The following is a 25,995-nucleotide window of genomic DNA, read 5'->3' as shown; positions in this document are numbered from 1 at the left end:
CACTGATGCTGAAGCAAAGACTAGTGGTTGTTTTTGCAATGCTAATTTGTCAGTCATTCTCTCCTACCTTACTTACTTCATCCAATAATAAAAGCATTTGAGGTCAGAAAAAAAAAAGAACTTAGGAAAAACCACTGGGTTGATTCAAGGAGTATACTCATCTCTAGGTCCTTTACTTGATTGTTCTAACCTTGATCTTGGTAAAGACTAGATTTTGTCTATGTGTTACAAACCACTGGGTAGTCCATAGATAAAGGAATCTGAAGAAGACTAAACGGACTAAATGGAATAGATCCGGATGACACTAGATCTATAGCTGCCCTAAAGGGAAAGAAAGACTCATTATGGAGAAGCTAAGTTATATTTTCGAGATCATCTAAATAACCAAAAATGGGACTACAACTTGCTCTTAATTAAAAGCACACCTTTTGTTCCTTATTTCTCTCCATCTGTTGCACAGTAAAAACTTTATTTTTAAATTGGTGGTCTTTTTTATGTTGGCATTCCAATCTGGACCATGGGAAGTTCTTCACTGACTTTTAATGATGTCAAACTATAACATTATATCTATATTAATGTCTTAGAAGTGTATTGCACAAGAACAAATGGGACAACAGTTAAGAAAATTCTGGCAAACATATTTGATGACATATTGTTATATCTAACCTATCTTATTTTATTAATATGACAAATTTGTTAAGACAAAGTGACCAACAAGTAGTGGCACAATTGCTTTAGTCTGCAGATAATACATATGATGCTTTTAGTAGTATATAAACTATCAATTCTCCTTCAGACTGATCTTGTACAACCCAGAAGGATAATTTTGTGCCTAAATTCTTTCATCTACCATGTTCTCAACTACAAAGTATACAATTTTATTTATATTTACTTATATTTATATTTATTTTATTTGCAATTTTATTTCACAGCAGTTTCCCTGCTGTGAAATGCTCTCTTCCTACTAATTCCTCTTCTTGCCTTAATTCATTTGCTGATTGTTTGCGTATATTTGTGTGTGTGTATGTGTGTGTGTGTGTGTGTGTGTGTGTGTGTGTCTATGTGCTTGAACTCAGAGCATAGGCACTGTTCCTTAGAGTTTTTGCTCCAGGCTGGTACTCTACCACTTAACCAAATCTCCATTTTTTTTCTTTACATTTCTGGTGCTTAATTGAAGATAAGACTTTCTTGATAGAGTTGACTTCAAACTGCCATAATCAGAACTCAACTTCCTGAGGAGCTAGGATTATATACATGAATTGCTAGGACTATTGACATGAGCCACAGTACCTGGCTTGCTGTAAAACAAAACAAAACAAAACTTTATTATTAACTAGTTGTATAAAGAGGTTACAATTCCATAAATCTGGTTATGAGTACCAGGCTTTTAAATCATCTCACCTTTTGTATCATTTGTAAATTAGCTCTATTGCTTTACTACATATATGATAAAGGATAGGTTCTCTGACCTTTCTAAACCTCAATAGTTTCTGCTAAATAGAAACAATTCATCATGGTTCCAAAAAAGATAAACTAAATATCCCTCATTTTCCCTCTCCCATCCCTACCCTCAAGTTACAAATTTCAAAATTAGACAAAAAAGCTGTACACTGATAGTTAAGTCCATGAGACTTTTTCTCCAAGTAATCAATAGAAAACTTGAAGTGGACCTGTCGCTCAAGTGGTAGAGTACTAGTCTTGTGCATAAAGCTCAGGGAGAGTGTCCAGGCCCTGAGTTCAAGTCCCAAGTTTGGCACACACACAGAAAAAATAATAAGCATATGACATAGTTGCTGAGAAGCCAAGGTAACTTACACATGGTCTGTTCTGGTTTGATTCATCAAAATCCCCTCTCTACTCCTGAGAACACCTCTGGCAGTTCTGTGTACAGAAGAGGCCACCAGCACTACTCATACAAATGTATGCTCTGGTGCAATGTCATTCATTTGCCTTTTTAATGGTTCTTTACATCCAGTGAAGAAAGAAATCACATCTTAAGTCCTTTCGTATGCCCAACACCTAGCCCAGTGTTGGGCATATCATGAGAGCTTAAAAGATATATGTTGATGATAATGAGATTCTCACTCTCAAATTGTTTTCTGAAATTGGTAGGCTTAAAATACTATATCAAACAGTGATCAATACTCAGGATGTTCTAAGCCAAATTAGCAGAATAAATGTGTATAAATCACGGAGATAGGAGAGCATCTCCCAGAGAATTTGGAAGTCACTCAAGGATGAAATCGGGGAACTGATGACTAAAATGTATAATCCATTGTTTCAATTGACCTCTGCGAGAAAAGTGCTAGTGACAAATGGGAGCCCTTCACGTTCAGACAGACTCCAGAAAGCTTTGGGAAATCCCATTAGAACGCACAGGCCTGAGGAGTTTATTTTCAAGGACTCGGTGGCTTCATGTGTTTGAAGAAAGGCAAAACACTCTTCATAAGGGTAAATTGTAAACTGAATATTAATGAAATGGGAGACATGCGGAGGGATGTGCAAGGGATGTGCAAGACTAATGAGTCTTGAAATCAGCCATTGGAAGACTGGTATTTGAGTATTTGGAGACTTTGGACTGTGGGACAGCTCTGCTAGCAAACAGCATTGAAATCATGACTGAAACAGACAGAAATTAATATTCACATTTGTGGCTAGGAGATCTGGAAGACCCTTCTATAGGAAAAGCTATGAACTTCTTGTTGTCAGTACAAGGATTTGAATGAAGGACCACATGCTGGCGAGGCAAGCATTTGAGCCAGGCCTCTAGACCATAGAGATGCTTCTGTTCACACTGCATGAGAAAACCATTGCAATTCCATGTGCAAACATTGGCAAGAAGATGAAATATTTTCTGGCTGGATATTATCCTTTCAAATCTAATCCTAATAATCTCTTTTTCAGAATCTTCACAAGATATCTTAGACCTGGAAACTAATCCCAACCCACTCTGAAACAAATAGTAATGGCCAGATCACTAGATTCAGAGCCAGAGACAGGAATGGTACAAAAGGAATTGGATGGATATACCATGTTAGAGACCAAGCTCCAGGCTCACTGCTTTGCCCCATGACACTACCATATTAGATTAGTCCATGGTTCACTTGATCTTCCACATTGATTTAATTTACTGGACTACTTCGCCATTCACAAATAGTGGCTTCTGAATCCTAGCTCAGGTATAAAGCCCCTTTTCCTAAGAGAAGATCAGTTCTCAACTGCCATACTTTCATCGGGGAGTAAGAATAATCTGGTAAGTCACATGTTTAGAATTTATATACAGGCAGAACTGGGTTTTTGATTGTATTGTTTTACTTCATATATAATAAAGGCTATGTTCTCTGACTTTTTTAAACCTCAGTATCTTCTTTAAAGGAAGCATTTTATCATATTGCCATAAAATGTAAAAGTAAATCACATCTCTCATAGTCCTCAATTTAATGTCAAAGCAGGAATGGCTGCTACAGTGCCCTGAAATTCCTGATCTATTGACTCCCAAAAGATATTGAAAGTAAATTCAGTAGGGCCTTTGAGATGTTGTCTTATGAGCTTTGATTGTTTCCTTGGTAGGTGATAGCAAAGGTACTTGCTCAGTCCCAGCTGAACTCAAAGTTGCCTTTCCCCAGTGTCACATATTGGCATGGTCCTTGTATCTATCACTGGAGATTTTCCATTATAACACAGAAGGGGTGATTAGAACTGTGCCATCTTAGAATATGTAACTGAATCAAACAGAAGCTATTTTAAATGATGAGTTCAATGGAGACTAAGAAGATATGAGTGACCATGTTAGCAAAAGAGAATGAAGAAATCACTTCTTACTCTATACAGAGGAACATGCCAGCAGCAAATACTTGCCTTAATTCAGGAACTGAAAAGAGCTCACAACAGTGTATTTGCAAAAGACAAATAAAAAGCATTTAGTTTACAAAGGTAGATAATTTTATCATTGATAACATGCAGATAGTGCTTAAAAAGAAAAAGCAAAGGATTAGGAGAAAGAACCACTTTAAAATTGAGATCATCACAAATTCTTTCTAGGTCTTGTTTTTATATTTGTGACTGTAATTGTAAAAGGACAATGAAAAATATTAAGGTTTTAAGATGACATGGAAATCTTTAGTTGTGAAAAAATGACATTTGATTGATAGAAACTGAGTTAACTTTTACTATATGTACAAAAGTGGGTTGGAAAGGCAAATACTTTGTTTGCTTCAATAAAGAACTGAATGCTAAACTTAATTAAGAGGAGAATCAGCACATGACTTATGATTAGACACTGGAAAAGGCTCCTCTCTGGTGATTTTGGTGGCTTGAGGATATTATAGGGAAGAGAATTGAGTTAAATTACTGGTTTTCACATCCAAGAATCATGGTGAAAAGTCTCGGTGTCAGGGCTAAGACAACAAAACTTAATGCTGAGATGAGGAAAATGCACCCTTTGTATCTGCTGGTAGCATCTACTTTGTGGGTAGAAAATCAGTGAATTCTTATAGATGTTTTTGGCCTAATCCTAGTAAGAATGTATTAAAGTCAAACTACAAAACAAGTCAGCTACAGGAGAAATCAAGACTAAAAGATACTTTTTATTTTGCACCTTAAATAGGGCTTCTGTGTCCTCACCTAATATTCTTTCTATAAGAACAATTTTACTAGAAAGTTGTGTATGGGGAGGGGGGTGTCACTTAAAACAATGACAGCTGCCAAGAGCTAGTGGCTTACACTTGTTATCCTAGCTACTTGGGAGGCTGAGGTCTAGATGATTATAGTTTGATGCCAGCCCAGTCAGGAAAGTCCATGATTCTTCTCTCCAACTAAGCACCCAAAACCTGAAAGTGTAGCTGTGGCTTAAGTATCGAAGAGCTAGCCCTGAGCAAAATAGCTAAGGGGCAGTGCTCAGGACTGAATTTAAACCTTAGCAATGGTTAAAAGAAATCAGAGTGATGACTTCAATTGCCCCTGATATTTTATAAAAATTGATTGAAGGTTGGAAATGGTTCAGTCTGGTATGAGAAAAGGGGAAATATTTATGGTTGTCATAAACAAAATCAGAAGAAATATGGCTTATTAAGAAATAAGAAAACTATATAGGAAAGCATAAACACGGCTCTTTTGGAAATATAAAGCTGCCAACTATTGTAAAATAAAGCAAAGTACCTAGTGTATGTAGAGGGGAAAACATGGCATTTCATATGGAAAATGCACAGAGAGATTCCTGGCTTGAACATTCAGTTACAAAGAATGTAGAATAGAAAGGTTAATCACAGGCACTCAGTATCAGGATGTGTTTGTTGAATCATAGCTTTGAAAAGAGAAAGGAAAGAGGACATGGTCATCATGAATTTAATTAAAAAGATTCCTTTGTTCCTTTGAAGTTTATACATTTCAGCAAACGCTGGTTGACATTACTGTTCAGTGAGAATTTTAATATTTACATTACTGCAGTATGTCTATGCACTGCAAACAGGAGGAATTTCTGAACTGCTACCAATTCTAAAGATTGTTGCTAACTTTGTCCCTGAGACACCTTCACGCCTGGTTATTTAGTGAAGCAAGGAGCTTCGGGTTGTTCATAAATCATGATGCATCACCAAGCTGCTGCTTGGTGGCCTCGTTCATGATCATTCCATTCAGTGCTAGATCAGAAACTCTCCAAATTGGATTTTTAGGGCATGAAGTTTCACTCTTACACATCATAAAGGTATCTTTTTATTCGTGCATTGAAGTGAACATTGTGAAATGAAGTAAATCTTTTGGTACTGGTAATTTAAAGTCCCATCTATATTATGTATTTAGTTTACATTGCTTAGAAAACTATTTTTTAGTAAGCATTATAAAAAGTATTGTTTTGTTCTGTGTGTGTATGTGAGTGTGTTTGAGAGAGAGGGAGTGAGAGAGAGAGAGAAAGAGGGGAGAGAGAGAGAATAGTAGACGTAGTAATAGTAATGAGGCCCCCAAACACACCCTTAGCTTTTATTAAACCACAGTTCCATTTCTGGATTTTTGTTGGTATATTGGAGATAGAAATCTTACTGATTTGTTTGCTTGAGCTGGCCGCAAACTGCAGTCCTCAGATCTCCATCTCCTTAGTAGGTAGTATTACAGGCATGAGCAAACCCGGCATAGTTCTAAAAATTGAAGCTTTCCACAAAGAGCAAGTGATGTATATGCTCAAAAGATTCTCCATGTACTTAATGAGCCATCCTTAATTAAGTTTTTGCTAGACAGGTATTGGATATATCTGAAGTGTTAATAGAACCAAAACCTTCTTTTGTCTATTGCTCTTATTTTACTATATGACCTAACACTGATGAATCTATAAACTTGCTACTAACTTGAAACTGACAACAAAAATACAGAATAAAAATTTTAATCTATTTCATCCATCAATATAACCTGAAGCAAATACCAATGAATATTATCCATGAAGCACAGTGAACATATTTTATGAAATGTTTATAAATATTTGGTCTTCTGTATATCAACTTTATAATAAAAATAAAAAATTTAAAAAGAATAATATAAAATTTGATATCCAAAAAATGTCCTTGAGACACAGTCTGGTATATTTTTTTACTGTTCCAGAATTTAGAAACTAAGCTATGTACACAATACAGTTAGATGCCATTTCTATTTTTGTTTTACCTATATAATTAGGAATGTGTTATTTTATTTTTGTCAGTTATGTCACAGGGCCTGAAATCTGGGCCTGGGCACTGTCCATCAGCGCTTCAGTTCAAGGCTAGCACTCTACCACTTGAGCCACAGCCCCACTTTTCTGCTTACGTGGTGCTGAGGAATCAAACCCAGGGCCTCATGCATGCAAGGCAAGCAACCTATCACAGAGCCACCTTCCCAACCCCAGCAATGCATTATTAAACAGGAGGGTTTATATATTTTTACACAGTAAGTCTCACAAGATTAACATTTCAAATGAGAAAAGTAAAAAGAAAATTGTGATTTTTTATTTTTTCCAGTTGTGGGGCCTGAACTCTGGGCCTAGGTGCTGTCCCTCAGGCCTTCAGCTGAAGGCTAGCGCTCTACCACTTGAGCCACAGTGCCACTTCTGACTTTTTCTGTTTATATGATGCTGAGGAATTGAACCCCGGCCTCATGCATGCAAGGCAAACACTCTACCACTGAGCCACCTTCCCAGCCCAAAAATTGTGAATTTTTTAAAAAAGTAAATGTGTGAAAGAAGACACAGCAATATTACTATCAGATATTTCTAGAAAGATTAAAGTACCATCGTTTCTGGTTGAGCAATTTGTGTATCCATCCTCTTTTTTTCCTTTCTCCTCCTCCTCCTTCTCTATCTCCTCCTACTCCTCCTGCTCCTCCTCTCTTCTTCTTCCGCCTTCTCCTTTGTACTGATTTTGGGGCTTCAACTCAAGGCCTGGATGCCCTCACATTGCTTTTTCTCTCAAGGATGGTACTCTGAGACTTGAACCGCAGCTCTATTTCTTGGTTTTGGGTAGTTAATTCAAGATAAAAATCTCTCAGGGTTTCCTGCTCAGGCTGGATTCAAATTGGATTTTCAGTTCTCAGCCTCATATGGAGCTAGAATTGTAGGCATTTGTGCCTGGCTTCAAGACTTTCTTATAGGTATAAAATTACCTAAGGACACAGAACTCCTGAATAACATACTGGCCTACAGCAGGTCCAAAAGAGAGATTTTGTTTGTTTGTTTGTTTTAAAATAACTTTCTTTTGCCCATTTCTAACACCATCAGTTCTAATAATTTTCCATGACCCACAGGAGAAGTTTTGCAGACAGGACCTGATTAGGAATTAGTCAGAATGTTGTCGCACTAGAACAATAAAGTGTCACTTCCTAAACACACAATTGTAGTAGAGACAAACCAATCAGAAAACATCCTGGGCTATTAAAATCTGTTAGAGGATTCAGGGTGGTCACATAAGCACACAGATAGATAGAATTCAAGGAGGCTACAGAGGCAACAGCCAGCAGTGGAACTGCAAAATGGGCAGATATTGCTTGCACTTGAGAGACAACACTCAAACACCAGAAGCACTTTGTGGGCTCCTCCCAACATGAGCAACAGCAAAAAAAATTCCCTATTAATGGGAATATTAAATCACCAGAGTTTACAGAATGTCTTTTTGTGTGTTGCTCTCTTCTCTTTCTCTTTCTCTCTCTTTCTCTCTCTCTCTCTCCTCTCTCTTTCACTCTCACACACATACACACAAGGATATTTGACATTTGTTTACAGATTTAATCTGCAATAGGTCTGCAGCAGTTGTTCATTTCCTCAATACTACTTTAAGTCGACTCCACTTTCCCATATTGTCACCTAGATATTATAAATGATTTTCCCTGGAGGTCCTACTGAATATCATTGTATTTTACTCTTGGAGGTAGAAATTATGATAACCCATTCTTGAATCATTTCTTTTCATGGTATATATAACTGATGAACTGGTCCTAAAGCTTCCAGTCTTCCAGCATCCCTGCAGGCACCACACTGGGAGCATCCTTGGGGAAAATAGAGCTGGAAATCAGTGTCTCTTTGCACCCAAGATCATTACCTTTTCTGTTCTCCTTGCAAAATATTTTTACTTATTTGTCTAAAATGTTATGGATGCTTGTGGTAGAAAGTGGGGCTTGAGGACAGTCCCTCCCTCTCACTAGGTCTAAGAGCTCTGTGAATTACTGTGGTGCTTTTAATCACCACATAAAATGTAGTCCCATGTATCAAGGAAAATCAGGCTGCATGAACATATGACCAAAAGACTCCTGTCTTGAAGAAGCTTGGAATCATTTGGAAACAAATATAAACCAATGAGGCTTTGAAGTCAAAGGGGCCTTCTGCCAGCTCTTTCTCAAGCCTAGAAAAATTGTCGTCCCTTTAAATACATCCTGATCCAAAGGTAGGCTGAAAGCAGGTCATTTGCTTCTGAAGAAAATGAAACTTGTTGTTTTTTAAAAAAAATTGAGACAAAATAACTCAAAACTGCAACTCCATCCATAAAAACAACCAGTTCTGATTGAAAATGCCAGAGAAAATAAATAACCTCACATCTATCCGTCCCTCTACAGTCAACATAAAATCTTAAAATTGTTCCTTAAAGTGGAAGGTGTGACTATTTCTCACTTGAAACTAAAAAACAAACCAAACAAAAATCTGTTACAAAAATCTTTGGGGACTTCAGCATTGAGAAAAAAAATAGCCCTCAAAGCCCTTTTTTAAATGGAAGAAAAATCAAGTCCCATAAGAATATTAGAATCTAAAACAAGTCAGGCACTGGTGGCTTACACATGTAATCCTAGCTATGCATATGTGTGTACACACACACACACACACACACACACACACTCACACACACACACACACACACACACACACCCTTAATACAAAAGCCTGAGTAAAGATAGATTGAATAAATCTGCTTAGTATAATTTTCATCTAGAGCCTCAAATGAAAAGTAGATAATTGACCAATGACAATATGTTATTAAATTTCTAATAATTATTTTATTTAATATCATAATTCTAAGACTGTTTTCAACAAAGTAGGGCTCACACAGGATTTTGCAAATGCAAACAATGACACAAATCTTCATTGTCTGTCATTCATTTAAAGGGGGTGACAACTGGGGAGATATTGAGAAGGAAAGAACTCATTACCAATAGCCAAATTTTCACATTTTAAGTACAATTACATTTTAAAAAATGATCATTTCCCCCTAAACTAAAAGTAACAACCTAATATGTTACTTCACTCAAAGCAGCAGTTTGTGAAGACAGATATAGGTAATGCCTATTTTCTTTTCACTTTGTTATCTGACGACCATTTCATACTTTGAAGTCAAAGTGTGGAGCTAGAATTAAGGAAAAGCATGTTTTATACCTGGTAGAAAACTTCGTATTGCTATAAGGCTAACATTGCTTACAATGACAGGATAATTCTAAACATTTTTTTCACACTCTCAGGTGGTTTTCAAATCTTCCATGCAAGGCTGATCAGCATAGTGGCTTTGAAGTCATACCTGGCTATGGAGTCCCCTAACAAAAGAACAGCATTGCTCTACTCCAGACAGGTGAAAAGCTACAATATCTGAAATGACTGACATATGATAAGTAAATGATAGATACAAACTTAGTAGAACTAAATGATTGCATTAACAATCTGACTGGTTATATGTTTCTCTCTTGTTTTAAAGAAATAAAAAGGGAAACTCAATCAGCAAGTTCTTCAGGTTGCTAGCAATGGAGGAACCCAGTAAGCTCTTTACAGCAGTCTACTGATTTCCCTAGCAAGTAAAGCTATGCTGGAGATAGAGTTTATATGGTATCTAATTATTTCTGAATGAGCTCTCAACTATTCTTAAGCTACCAACAATCGAGGTATGGGGAAATGACAGAAGGCCACTCATTACTATTAGTACCACCAGTTTTATTCATGAGAAGAGAGAAAGATGTCCTACCCAGATGCTGTCTTCTTGCTTGTACTGTTTCCAGTTGCGCCCTGTGTCGCTGAACATCAGGCTGTAACTTGTCACCCAGTCAGAGCTTCCATATCTTCCCTGTGTGGCCACTGCTGTTATCTCCACTCTGTTCCCCAGGTCCATCTGGAGCCACTGTTGGGCACTTGAATCTGCTGGGGACCAACCACCAGTTCCTGGAGGGGAGAGAGAGAGAGAGAGAGAGAGAGAGAGAGAGAGAGATTGTAGTAAAATCTCATAAAGCCACAACTTTCATCTGCTAAAGATCAATGAAATAATGTTTGGCTAAGACATTCTTGCTTCTCAAAATATAACCCATCCTTCTCTGCCTTGGACTTAACTCTGAATGAGTATTCATCATATTTCCTCCCTCAACTATTGGTAACTTCAACTTATAAATTCCTAGTGTTTTTTTTGTCTCTTATTTTTTTCTTATAATCCTAGCATTTGATTTTACATACAGATAAACCACCTTTATTTTTGCTCTGCTATCTGCTCTCTTTGTTCTTTTTCTTACTTATTTTATTCTTCTTTATTCCTCATCTTCTTTTCCTTTCTTTGTTCACTATCTCTCTATGAAATATCCATGGCCAAAACTTTTTACTGTGGGGAGAGATGTGAATACACACCAAGGGACAAGATTCTTTCATACAACCATCATACATTGAGCATCAGGACCAGGAGTTCTATGAAATGAAAGAGAGAAAGAACAAAGGAGACAGGCAAACAAAAACATGCAATGTTGATATGAAGGAAGACTTTTTTATTGTGAAAATACTGTACAGAGGTGTTACAATTATATGAGCAAGATAATGAGTACATTTCTTATCAAGCATTGTAGCCCCCTCCTTTGTTTCCCCTTCCCATCCCTTCCCATCCTTCAAACAAATCGTTAAAATAGGGATACAGGTGGACCCATTGCAACAAAGAGATGTACAAGTCATTTTGTCAAAAACGAACTTCACAACTGAAGGAAGACTTTTTAAGTGGTAGACACAAGAGAACATGAGCTCAGAGACAGACTGCAGGTGCCAGAAGGTATCAGAAGGGCCACCTATAGAAATAACAGAGAGTTGAAATTTGAAGTAAAGGTAGTTCTATTCCCAGGGGAAAATATGGGTAATTGAGTAGTGATAAACCAGGGTAAAGAACACCATATATACTTTCTGTGATACACATGAGGTTCCGTGTCTTCAACATAGAGAAGCATCTCAACTTATGAAAAGAGCCATTTGGTCCCTAAATTTTGTAATCTATCACACTTGAACTTTGGAGTCAATATTGGCTCTCATTTAATGTGAAGATTTGTGACTTATGTTTTCTGTTTCCATTTCACGAAAGAAAAAGTCAATATTTACTTCTACTGACTGAAGAGTTCGCAAATCTGAAGAAAGGCAAGCTATAACAGGTTGCTTTATGATATAGGTAGGAATAGCATAAAGAAACCCATTTTGTTGACCACTTTGCCTACGGTGTAAGGCTGGAGAATTAATTAAAATTTTTATTTAGAGGAATAATTAATAAATTATTTTTTCCAATTTCTGTCATTGAAAATCATTTCAGTGGTACTACAGTCATCTTTCTTGCTATCAGTTAAAAAAGGGACCATTCAGATAGTGTGTGTGTGTGTGTGTGTGTGTGTGTGTGAATGTGGATGTGTGTGTGTGTGTGTGTGTGTGTGTGCGCGCATAACTTTGAACCCAGGGATTTATGCATACTAGTCCGAATCTTTACTGCCTTCATCATACCCTCAGTCCTAGATCTTTTTCTTCAAACTCAGTGCTTTTCTAAGCTCTATTTATACTACACAGTCCCTTATCATACAAGATTTCAATATGTGCACATAGTCACTAAATCTACTGGTACTGTAATAAGTATCTTCTCTTTCTTCCATAATAATGGGTGCACCATTTAAAACTTTAGCTTCAAATAGCTGTTATTGCAACTATAGCCATGTGACTACGTTATGTTATAACAAAAATGCAATTGGGAATAAGAATGTGACACTTTTATCCAGCATAGTTGGTTTGCTTTTGTGCTTATCTACTATTGACAAGGTAATGGCAGAACCCTGAAAGAAAAGATCCTGGATCTCTTCATTGTTATATGGATGTAATACCTATGTACTCATATTAACATTCATGTGTATACATTAACACAAAACATATATAAGAACTGAATATCTCATGTTTAAACCATTGTCCATAGAAATTCATTTCTACTATAGTTTAGTCTATTTAATAACTATCCAGAGGTCCTAAAAATGTATGCAGTATTCTTATTATATAGGTGAAGAAGGATGTCTAGCAAGTTCTAACAGGTTTAGAACATTAGCAACTGGGATTCAGACACATTGAGGGAACCTCATGCTATTCACGATTATTCTGTAACAGAAAAAAATGGACTCTTAAAACTGCAGAAAATGAGAGAAGTCCCCAGGAAAGTATATTTGAGCAGTCTTACTTAGATATTAGCTATACAAGTGTATATTTATTACCTACTCTACTGTCCTCAATGTATCTGCAAGTCTTTACTCCCTTTACCTTTTCCTAACTTCTTAAATCTCATAGGGAGGGAGAGAGATACAAAATAATTTTTCCATTTTCTCATCATTCATATCCTGTTCTTCCTGCTACCATTTCAGAAACTTCTATATTGTAACAGATTAAGTGTTGGGATAGAAAAGCAAAATTGTTCAACAATTTTTTTTAAAGCATGATTGTTTAATATGATAGAAAAATTACCAGGTGCCTTCTGAGTAAAGTATGAGTAATTCTGTAGTTATTTGGTTTTTGCATACAAAATTTTCTCACTGAATGACCTTGTGTATAAACTAAGAATTTTATTATTCATGTGTGATTTACTTTTTAGAACAGGCTATACACAGCAATTTCAGTAAAATAATATATATGGGAATTTGAGTGCTAGAAATGCAATAGAACTTTTGCTTTTGGCTTGATCATAATTATTTCTGAAATGATAATCTTCAGGCCTTGCCATTCCTCTTACTTCCAATACTCCACAAGTAGACTTCTTAAGCATGCTTTAGAATCATTTTATTTGTTACAATTTGAATATAATAACAATTTATACTGATGATGGGAAAAACAATGAAATGATAAGAATTTCTTGGAAAATAAAATAGTATCACAAAGGAATGGGCTACTGAAACCCAGTCAAATTAAACAAATACAAAATTTTAAAAAATACAAGAGATTTAGTGCTAAAAACATTTCTTCAAATCTGTCTAAAGAAAATCACACCTCTCTTTTGTCCACAGTAAAAACTTTAGTTTATTAATCCTCCTGAAATTAGCCAAAATGGAATAGTCAATCTTAGCATTCATTAACACATCAAGTTAAAAATATTCTAAACCCAAGAGTCTCAGCTAAAGCTCTTAGAATGGAAGGCCACTCCCTGAGTGATAATTGCCAAGGATGCTACTCCTGCTGTTGAAGATGCTCCCTGAATTACAGCTAACAGGCCAGATACCCAAAGTTGCCATGGTTGCTATGGCAACATTTTGTTCCTACCACCAAACAATAAATGTGTTTTCACAAATGGTGAGAGCAGCCTGAAGCTACTATTTGTTGTATCTCTAAAGACAACTACTTGCTTCCTGCTTCTGAGTTCTCTTTGAACTGGACATATAACATAAACACTAGCCTATGTATATATTTGGGAACTAAGTATCATCTGTAATTGTGACCAAAGACTCAATGACTATTAATTGTAAGCATTTTCATAAATCTTGCAGTTTGAGTTCAAAATTTTTTAAATAGAATTTGAATTTGAAGGAAAAAAAACTAAATTTAAAGGAAAACTCATCTCACCTTAGATCTTTACAGCATCCAGAACATAGCCACATACCCTCTAAATCACTCTCAGAATCTGTGTTTTTGGATCTAGGAATAATTTGGATGGTTTCTTAATTTATTTAAAGTATGAGGTTATTTGACTGTCACATGATCTGATTCAAGACCCAGAACTACTCCTGAGATTAGATTGGATGAGTCATTTGCAAAAGTGTTCACACACCCAGAATGGTTGAGTACTTTCCCGGATCATATACCAGTACACAGAGAGCAGTGTGCTTAAAAGCACAAAACCTGACCATACCACTGACGCTCCTTTCTCTGCTGTAGAGAGGTTCTCACCAGCACCTACAACTCATTGTTTCGCTCACCATTCCCTTTTCTTTTAATAACAATTCTCACTAGAGACATAATTTCTACTTCTTCAAGACAATCATCAACAATATTTTCCTGTTTCTTAAAAAACAGCCTGACTGAACCAGCTAAACAACCCAGGTAGTATGGCTGTAGACTAATACAATCTAGCTCCTCTCATTTCTAATTCTTGCCTAAAATTTCAAAAAAAATTAAAATCTTATAGACTTTAGAGAAAGTTCTTATGGAGAATTACCCCAAACCTTTTAAGTACAACAATAAGTCTGGGGAATTAGACTTCTGGTCAACCTTGCTTTCAGTATTCTTCTAGACCAAGGTACTAATCAACAACCGTGAATTCCAAACTTCACATGCTAGTATATGTTGCAAGCAAAAAAGGGAACAGCAGGAAGAAAACACAAAAAATTTTCGGCTTCTGTACTTATTGCCACTCCTCACTATCAAAGGGAAATGAGGATTGATGTCACACCTCAGAAATGGGGATAAAATGGTCTCTGCCAAGAGATACTCCACAACTGTCATTCAAAGAACAAAAGCACCTATTTAAGTCCCTACCAAATTGAACTGAAACAGTCATAAACAACACATAGCATTTTTCACAATAAATCTATTTTAAGCACATAGTGTGGATATTTCTTAAAATTTCACCAAAAAAAATCCAGAGACGAAGAAGCTTTTCAGACATATGCTTGAATATAAGATCCTGTAAACAATAAAACACACTTACAAATGGCTGACATGCTGGTTAGAATGACTAGCTTCATCATTAATTTTCAAATACTTGGTGCTCTGGTAAGCCAAGCTTCAAAAATGTTCACATCAGAAGTGGTGCTGTGGCTCAAAGTGGTACAGTGCTAACCTTGAACAAAAGCACTCTGGGACACCACACACCCTGAGTTCAAATCCCATGACCAACAAAAAATAATGAATTCACATTTCCCCTAGTTCACAGCTACTTAGTTATGGTAGAAAGGGGGAGAGGTGCTCTGTCACACATATGCAACATGTGAGGATAACACCACTCTTACACATGCTTTCAGAGCTTAAAAGGGTTTCTACTCCTCCCTTCCTTACAGGGCTGTCATTCACCTGTAACATGACATAAAGCTGGACATGGATCTCTATAGCTGGGAAGCTTTTGACTGGGACATGGGTCCCTCCTGTCACTGGACAGGTGAGGTAGGCCAGGGCACTTCTGAGTATTGGCCAGCATCCCACACTTTTCTTTTGTGCATTAATTTAAGTACAAGGGAGCCTTCAGATAAAAACCCTGTAGAAAAACCTGAGGTGACCCTGTTTTAGACCAATTTTCAACAAAGAACAAAAATTCTCCTAAGAGGTGATTCAGACAAAGAAAGAAACAATCTGGGTCCCAGTCAAACCCAGTTATTATAGCTAAGGGCTGCCTTGAGAGCAATATATGGGAAGCTATTCTGGGTACAACTTAGCTTAGGTTTCCTGGTAGGCCGTTATGAGACAAAGACTTCAGTGTAAGTAGTTCACTTGGCAAGCTACCTGACGAGGCCAGGTAAAGATGAGGTAGATAAGGCAAGGAAGTGGGAGAAGGCAGTCCATGGTATATCATGTGGTCCCAAGACTCTGAGTGACTGTGTCTCTGAGGGACATTTTACTCAAGCAGTAGAGATGGAACTCTTGTCAGGTAAGTGATTATGGCTGCTAGAGAGCTGTATGTAGAGATGGATGTGGGAAGGGTCTAGTCTGGGGATATTCTGGATCTCCTTCCTTCCTAGCAGATGAACTCATCTCCTAGCTGTGAGCTGTCAGCTCAAAAATGTCCTTCTCAGCTTGGTGTGGGTGGCTCATGTAATCCCAGGAAGCTGAGATCTGAAGATCATGGTTCAAAGCCAGCCAGGGCAGGAAAATCCATTGACTTTTCTAAAATTAATCACCAAAAAGCCATACGTGGAGCTGCTGCTCAACAAATTCATAGAGTGCTAGGGTGCTTGCCTTGAACAATAAAGCTCAGGTCCAGTGCCGAGGCTTGAAATTCAAGCTTTGGGACTCTCTCTCTCTCTCTCTCTCTCTCTCTCTCTCTGTGTGTCTCTCTCTGTGTCTCTCTCTGTCTGTCTCTGTCTCTCTCTCTTTCACACACACACACACACACATACACACAAATCCTCCTCTCAGAACTTTTGTTGTTGGCTGAAAAGAAGTCTTTCTAGTTATGTGCATTTCACCACCCCCCTTAGATTATTATACTTCAAAAGATAGCTCCTGTTGTCTCAGGGTATAAATGAATTTATGGTGCAGTCTGTGGTCATAACTTCCTCTTAGCATCCTAAAGATGACAGACATCAGCAGAGGCTATATCCTTGCCAATTTCCTCCACTTTGGCTTCAACCTACTTCCCTTACACTCGGCCTCTAGAAAGAATCCCTTTCACAGCACTTCAAGGAGAAGCTTCATTCCAGTTTAGCTTCCAAAAAGCCCTCAGCTTATTTTCTAAGATTCTGGTTTTTGTAATGAAGAGTTGAATCTGAGACAAATTGGCACCAACAGCTTTCCTGGCAGTGTATGGATCTGACCATTCCTTCACTGGGTCCCCATCCTTTCTGTTAGAACTCCCATGTTGTCATTTCAAGGATGCTCATGATTCAGGCAGCCTTGCTGTAATGTTCTCCAATGAGTATCTTCTTTTGGAGAGAGGAACCATCAAGACGGTATGGATCAGTAGCAGATGTTTAGTTGTGCACTTCATAGTCAGAAGTTGCACAAAATTAAGACAGATGTCAAGAACAGAGGTGGGGTCCAAAAATTTCCAGTTCAGTCCTATCTCATATTTGCCGACCTAGGAATAATTCCAATAAACCGTCCTGGCATTTTTAGAAACATTAGATGGGAAACTCTAGTATCTAGAACTTTACTAATTGTTCCATATGCTAGTGGATGTTAAATTGCCTTAAATTGAGTTCTTTCGCTTAAGTGAAATATCAATAAATATATGTGGCTGGTGCCTGCCTCACTGAATACCACAGCTGAAATATTGTTGTCCTGGCAAAAGGTCCTACTGGGCAGAATTGCTCTAGAATTCCTCTCAAGCAGTAGAGGGTTAGCTTTATTTTCACTTGACATCTCATCATATGAACTCTACCATCTGAGAGTTGGGGGTAAGGGATTTTTAGTGGAGTTCTCTCTCTCTCTCTCTCTCTCTCTCTCTCTCTCTCTCTCTCTCTCTGTCTCGTATGTATGTGTAGGTACAAAGACCTCAACTTGGGCTTAGATTCTTTCCTTCAGCTTTTTTTCACTCAATTCTGGTACTCTATAACTTGAGCCACAGCTCCACTTCTTTCACTTTGCTAATTAAATGGAAATAAGAGTCTCACAGTCCTGCTTGTCCAGGCTGGAAGATTTCAGGCTCCTGAGCAGCTAGCTCATATAGGCGCAAGCCACTAGTGGTGGGCTTTTTATTGAATTTTAATGGATTATTTATACCTTATTTAGTGGGTTTATAAATCTCAAGTTCCATCCACAAGTAAAAACTTATGGAAGATTTAACAAAACTGTAAGACAACATTTCCTAGTTTGGGGTATAGTGAGAAAAATATTCTTTAAATAACTTTGAAGGGAAAACAGTGAAGCAGAACTGGAAGTTATTTGTAACTGTATATCTTGTATTTTTGGCATTGCCAAATATAGCATTTTCTACCATGAATAAAAGACTTTTCAAACAGTGTAGTTTATTACATTTAATGTTTTGGTTGTTGTTTTTTGCAGTACATTTGTTTGAAAGACAAGGTCTAGTCTATGTCTAGTGTTCAAGTTACAAGAATCACTTTCTACTTTTAGGACATTGCACTAGGAGTTTTCCTACTTTTATAGTATATTCAGTGTCTAACATAACAAGGATCAAAGGAAATGGTTTATGCATATCAACAATGTCCTAGCTATAGATAAAATGATTAAACATGAATTTATTATCATGTTATTAAAAATGTACACTTATGGTACTCTTTTACTCAAAAGAACTCTGTAACCAGCTAAAGCCATCAGGAAGTTTCTGTTCTGGCTGGAAGATGTTCAATATAGCTTAACAATCTCAGTAAAGTAATGTTAGAAGAAATGCTATAGGAGAGAGAAAAAAATGGAGAGGCAGAGGAAAAAAGAAGAGTATATTTAGTCCCGTTATATTGTTTTCTTCCTTCATGTCAGATGACTAAAGTCAGCCATGATAATTCCATAATTCTGTAATTCCCCTTGTTGGACATTGTAAGAGCAGATTCATAAAGTACAACAATATTAGATATGAAAGACAACTTGATGGCACAGTGGAGATGGGTTGCCTTCAATCTTATATTCTTGAGAAATTTCAGTGCTCTAAGCTGTGTTTTCGCTATGCTCTGAAGCATGCAAATCACTTAGAGATCTTGACAAAAGAATTTTCAAATACTATTGCTAGAGCTTCTGGCTTAAAGTTGGAGTAGCATGTATTGCTGTCAAGTTCCTAAGGGATGGTTATCTTAGTGTTCTTCTGGGATTACTTCTTGATGACTCAGAAACCCATTTGGGGAGCCCTGTGCCATGTTTCTACAAACACTACTGTGTCTGAGAGGCCCTACAATTTTATCAGCTCCAGGATGGTATGCTGAACTTCTCTACCCACCCCATTGGGCAGGCCTGGCCACCTAGACAACTTCATTTTAAATATGGTAGTGTACTTTATTTTTACATTTTTATTATGTAAATAATATCAACACATATACATATAATATGCACAAAATAATCTCACAAAACTTGTCTCAGGTTGGATCTCTGTAATAGAATACCTTGCCTAGCTTACTAAGGCTCAAATTACAACAACAAAACCTCATAAAACAAATATTTAACTTAATCATTGTAGAGAACATATTCTTAACCAATAGTCCCCCAAATAGAAGTATGGATGTCTATTCAGTCCCATGTGCTTAATCTCCATAGTTTAATATTTCTCACATAACATGATCTAGATTTTCTATTACTTATATGCAGAAGTAGGCTAATAAAGATGCCCTATAATACTATTTAATTACTGTGGATATTTTTGTAGAGGAGATTCATTAAGAACAAGTCCTTAGTAAAATACATGATAAGTATTCTTTCATTAATTCTGGATTTTTAGCAAATATGTCAGGCACATTGGTTAGAAAAATAAGGTCCAGATATTGCTTACAATTGCATGGATGATAAGAATTAAGAAAAGGTAGTAGGACATACTGCATGGAATTTGGAAGGGGACCACCTAGTAAGACCAGTATCCTGGAGAAAAAGAATTGCTTTTAATTTTCTATCTCTTTACAGGTTGTATCCTAATTCTGTTTTTTCACTTCTACATGGTGTAGAATCAGTACCCTTTAACTCATTTTTGAATGAATTTTTTTGGGGGGTCCGGTCGTGGGGTCTGCACTCTGGACCTGGGTGCTGTCCCTCAGCTCTTCAGCTCAAGGCTAGTGCTCTACCACTTGAGCCACAGTGCCACTTCTGGCTTTTTTTCTTTTTGCTTATGTGGTGCTGAGGAATCAAACCCAGTGCCTCATGCATGCAAGGCAAGCGCTCTACCACTGAGCCACCTTCCCAGCTCTGAATGAAATTATAAGGTCTAATTGAAAGACAAGATAAATGGACTCAGTAGATATTCCCTAACAATCCCATATGATATGTTAAATATACAATATTCAAATATTCAGATACCAGTGACATGACTACATTTTGATGAACTGTAAACTACATATACATTAGTGACCTCATAAATTAATAATGGATCTTAATAAAACCCCTCAAATCTACTGGCATTATATCCCATGGACTATGAGATTGAGCCACATCACCCACAGGTTTATGCACACAATCTATAAACATATAGCTATACAACTGTGTATAGCAAATAATAATTGATAGTAAATGACCATATTATGTAGTAATGTATTACCTCTAACATACTCTTTATCATTATTTTGGAGTGTACTCCTACTTATTTAAAAAAACAAACTTAAGAGTTTGACATGTTTTGCTTCTCGTTGCCATGTCTCTTAATTTCATGGAGAGGCCTGTGGATTGACTGATAAGTTGTCTTAGATAAGTTATCCTACCATGCTTATGCAGACAAAATCAGCAAATGACACACTTTTCAGAACAGGTCCTTGTTGTGAAGCACCATAGGACTGTATCTTATTTCTTCTTGATTGGAATACACATTGCAAAATACAGTAATGAATTGTCAATCACTAGATAAATATGTCATTAATAATCTTGTTCTTTTCTGTCATTACCTTTAAGTGTAATGTTTTAGTTAAATACAAGGATCTGAAGAGTTGAAGAAGCTTTTGTTCCTTTGCAATGTATTAGAGGCCTTAGACTATTGGTTCACTGAATTAGTATTTTGTGTTAGCGTTTATGGAGTGCTCCATAGAAAAAAAACAATGTCAATTTGGCATTTGAAGGATGTGGTGATCCATCAGGAAAAAAATGTGGAAGACATTGGTTTCTGTATCAATTTCCTCATGTCAAATGGTGATGCTTAGAGTCTCCAAAGCATAACATTATCAGTGAGAAAAAGTGTGCATGCACTACACCCCAGCACTGATTGCAATAACCTGGCTGAACAGGGCCAACACAATGATCTGTCTCCATCTGAGACATTGTCCCAAGGTTCCTGGTAAATAGCAGAAAGTTTCTATTCTGTACTTCTTGATGATATGCAGGTATCCTTATGAGAGAAGAGGCTTAGGGTATTGTTTAAATAACTAGGTCAAGGGTAATATCTCCCATGGATATTTTAATAATTGAGGAGGCTCACACCCACAAAGCCCTTTCCCTTTGAACCTGAAAATCCAGTCTTTTGTAGTTAAAATTCTAACCACACTACATGAAATACCAAACATACCTGAAAGGAGTGACTATTATGTTAAAAACACCTTTATTCTGATTAGGATTCCAGATCAATAATAAATAAAGATTTTGGTAATATGGGGTAGATGACAGATTCAAATCTAAGCCTTTACAAAAATTAGCTGAATAACCTGGGCCAGGGATTCAAATCCTCCAATGTATCCCCTTTCCCTTTACTCCTGAAACCTATAGTGAATGAGGAACAGAGGACAGAAAAGTATCTATAGTAGTGTATTTCATCTTTGAAGTCATTAAAGCAGCAGTGGTTACAACACCGACTCTGATTCTGCAGTTCTCAGGACTAGGAGAGATCTTACATTTCTAATTAGCATCTAGAGATGCTCATGTTTCAACCTAGGGGAAAGAGAATATGAGATACTATAAGGAAAAGTAAATCTCAATATGTACCATGTCTATGGAAGCTAGGATAAGAAAGAAGCAAAGAAAAGAAGGAAAGACATTGTAAAGGGAGAGGAGGAAGGAATCCAGGGAATGTGTTCTGGACCTCGCACTGTTGTATTAAGTAGATTACGTTCTATGGATATCATGACTGTTTTAATCAATCTATGGGGGAGCCAGGAGCTGTCTTTGATAAACATTGTAGTGCTGCCCATGGTAGGATCCTCCTCGGGATGCTCATCTGCTACTCAGTATGCTGTCTGGCACAAGTCTCTAGAGAAGGCTTAGCATGCTATTTTGCTAATGGGCCTTGATTCTGGCACTGTCTCTATCATCTCTGTATATGGAATGAAATGATAATAAACTGAAAGCCAACTTCCAAAGACCTTTATGTATCCTTAGTGTTTTGACAAAGGAAGAGGAGGAATGTGTATGGATTCTGTGCTGAACAGAGATGAGAGCGTTAAGCCTTTTTATCTATTCACCAGCTTACGAAGCTGAAAGTGCTCTGACATAAGAAATCAAATTTTCCATGGCAACAAAATTGTCATGCTAGAAACATATAATCTCAACTTACACAGCAAGCATCTCAAAAAATATATATTCAAGTGAGGAAGAAGCATTATAATTCTAAGGGACAAATGGTAAATGAAAGAGTTTGCAAACTGTATTTGGGGAAAAAAAGGATGAGAGAGACAAACACAAGCCTTTCCTCTCACTGGACTAAACACATCTGTTCCTGTTTGTGTTTTAATCATATAAAATAATGTAAATCCTTTCCTTCATTTTCTAAGTCTTGCCCACAGATTGCCCTTGCTTCATGCTGGTCCACCTGTTCCTGTGCTTCATTTGACAGGGTTTCTTGCAGCCGATTTAATGTCCAGATCAAAAGCTTTCTTGCCACAAAACAAATCACATTTGATAAAGACAGATCCTTCCTAAGCCACCATTACACAGACTGGCTTGGCAACCTACGTTAATGGTGATCTGACCCCCGGCTTAATTTATTTTGTCAAATTTTCCAAAAGTGATTAGTTCTCTTTCTTGCCTTTCATTTTCTCCATGTGAGATAGGATGGCGGCTGAGGGAAAGTGGGAGTAAGAGAACAAAAATTCCATTTGGCAAATCCTCTCCACAAATGAGATAGCAGAGTGGAGACTATTACAGACAGGCTTTAAGCACCTAATCCCTTCTCCTGGGCTTCAGTGCCCAGATCTTGACTGGCACAGAAATAGCTCGGGTCAACAGCTGTTTCCAAGGGTGGTTTTTTTTTTCCTTCCTTGAAGAGATCAGTTTATCATTAAATTTGCTTTACTCAGAGTTGGAGGCTCATTCAGACACTATTGCCTAGCACAGCCTTCATGGATTCTCCTTTTCACTTTGGAATGATCATTGTTTCTGCTAGGGCACATTTACCAGCTGTGCACATTCTCCTAGAGTGTCCTCAGACATTTGTATACTAGATTTCTTGTAGACATTGGAAGAAGAGGATATTTTACCATCCATGTTCAATGTATGGAAGTGGTCTATATGATCACTAGGGGATGCAATGATCCCAAGGATTTCCAATTTCATTCAGTAATGATGAGCAGTCAGTGTGCATTCTATTCTTTAGAAGGAAATGTAATGCACTAAAAATCCCTGTTTGAAATTCACAGTTTGAATTTCATGTACAGGGGAATAAAGAAATTCCTTGACAAGTATGTAAAATTTGGAAGTCATGTGACAAGTAAATAAATGAATAGAAAGTGAATGTTAAGAGAAAAAATGCAGCCAAGCTTGAATATTATATGACAGTAATCTATAATACAATAATCCTAAGCTATTTTATTAAAAATTGACTTGGTAATTATTTAATTTTCTAGAAGAATGCACCTGTCATTTGGTTTTATTCTTTGCTGATTGATTAGATGTCCAATATTAAGAAGTTTCGTGTTAACTTATTAATTGGGGCCCACAGAGAAAATTAGTAAAAAAAGTTATAAAACTCCTCACAAGTTATATAATCATGTAAAAAATGGTTAATGGTAAATGCCAACATAACTGATACAGACATCCAGAAAGCTGGTAGTGTTATCCGGCTAAAATCTGTGAGGTTGCTCCTAGAATACATAGGCGTTTGAGTCAGTGGATTGAATGAGGAAGAATCCTTTCCACCATTCAGTAACCACCATTCAGTCCCTTACAAGACAAGATGAAATAAAAAGAGAGCAAAGCACAGAGGTGAACTTGCCATATCTTCCAGAGGTAAGAACTATTTGCTCCTGATTTCATACACCAAGATGTCTGCTTTCCAAGACTTTGGACTCTGGTCTTACATGGCATCCCTAGATTTTCAGGACTGAGACTGACAGTTTCCCATTAATTTCCCCAGTTCTCAGGCAGGTGATTCACATTGCATCATACTACTGGCTTTCTTGGTTCTCAAACTTGTAGGAAAGTTGTTATGGGTCTTCTCACCCACCCAAATCTGGGAAACCAAAATTCATGATAAACTACCCTTATATATCTCTTGGTTCTCTGAAGAACCTACATTAATACAAGTTTTGTATTTACCTAGCATTTTTATTCTAAAATTCTTTTCTTTTGCTTTTATAATGTTTATTTTTAATTTAATTTTATTGTCAATTTTATAGAGGGCTTACAATTACTTACCTAAAGTAGTGAGTACATTTCTTGTGGAACATTGTTACTCTTCCCTCATTTTTCTCCTGCTTTCTCTCCATCCCACCTCCACCCCCTGAAGTTCTAAAATTCATTTCAAACATACTCTGGTTTCTCTTCAGATCATAATTTTTTTTCATTTTTAAAACTCTTTTCTTTCCCTTTAGTTCTTCAAAGGATTTCTGGAAGAAGTTTTACAATTTTACTTTGCCTCTTTGTTGAATTGAATAATTTTGGGGTGTTTCCTCTATATTTATATGGGAGCTACAATTTTAACTTACTGAAAACTTTAGCAAGTGTTTATTGCTTACTTAAGCTATTTCCAATGTCAAAAAAAAGTTCAGTTCAGCTAGATTCTGATCTCAGCTCTTTGAGAGTTTTTTTATTTTGTTTTTTGTTTGTTTTTGGCCAGTCCTGGGGCTTGAACTCAGGGCCTGGGCACTATACCTGAGCTCTTCTTTTACTCAAGGCTAGAACTCTACCATTTGAGTCACAGTGCCAATTCTGGCTTTTTCTGTAGGGCTTCATGAATGCTAGGCAAGCCCTCTACCAATAAGCCACATTCACAGCACCATCTTTAATAGTTTTAAATACTGAATAGAGGTTGAGAGTGTTCATGTAAAAAAAAACTGATATGTGTCAGGTTTAGAATGGTAGGCATTAGGAATTAGGTGGTAGAACTATAAGATCAGTTTCACAGTTCCTTCATGTAGGAAAGAAAGGACTGAGGCAAATGCAGGGAGCTGTTGCAATGGTTCTTGTAGAATGTGGCCATGAGACATATAATGCTCACAAAATAATTTGGTTTATGAGGGAACAAACATGAATGATTCTTGTGACTGTCAGAAGTTATGTGTTTGTATGGATAATTTTGTATGGCCTATACTTGTATAAATACTCAAATGGCCCTTGGCAGAGAAAAGATTCTACAGAATTTATTAAGAAAAATAATATTAAAGGGCTGAAACAGAATATAGTGAAGTAGATCCCTGTGTATTGAGAAAAGCAGAGTAGAGAGATACCTAGATGATTATATGCATGACAAAATAGAGAATATTTTGGTGGATATGACATTAAAAACAAAGCAATAAATGGGGGGAAGAAGGAAGGAAGGAAGGAAAGGAAAGGAAAAGAAAGGAAAGGAAAGAAAGAAAGTAAACAAGTTGGACATTATCAGTCTTAAAAGGATGGCCAAGAGACACATGAAGAAATGCTCAACTTCTCTAGCCATAAAAGAAATGCAAATCAAAATAACATTGAGATACCACCTCACCCCAGTTAGAATGGTTATAATCAAGAACTTTAATAACAACAGATGCTGGAGGGAATGTGGACAGAAGGGAACCTTACTCATTGTTGGTGGGAGTGTAAACTTGTTCAACCACTTTGGAAAG

At 36.9% G+C, this 25,995-nt stretch overlaps 1 protein-coding gene across 2 annotated transcripts in view; it reads right to left on the bottom strand.

The window, feature by feature from the left end:
- The window catches only part of Cntnap5 (contactin associated protein-like 5), a 921,488-nt gene that overhangs the window by 668,987 nt on the left and 226,506 nt on the right, over nt 1-25,995 (bottom strand). For both annotated transcript variants that reach the window (XM_013020681.1, XM_013020682.1), the window contains exon 3: nt 10,449-10,642. In XM_013020681.1, the coding sequence (XP_012876135.1) occupies nt 10,449-10,642 (194 nt within the window). The remainder of the gene's footprint in view (nt 1-10,448; nt 10,643-25,995) is intronic.

The sequence above is a fragment of the Dipodomys ordii genome, unplaced genomic scaffold, assembly GCF_000151885.1.
Source record: "Dipodomys ordii isolate 6190 unplaced genomic scaffold, Dord_2.0 Scaffold52, whole genome shotgun sequence".
Taxonomy (NCBI): Eukaryota; Metazoa; Chordata; class Mammalia; order Rodentia; family Heteromyidae; genus Dipodomys; species Dipodomys ordii.
This window is presented reverse-complemented; position numbering and strand designations above follow the sequence as displayed.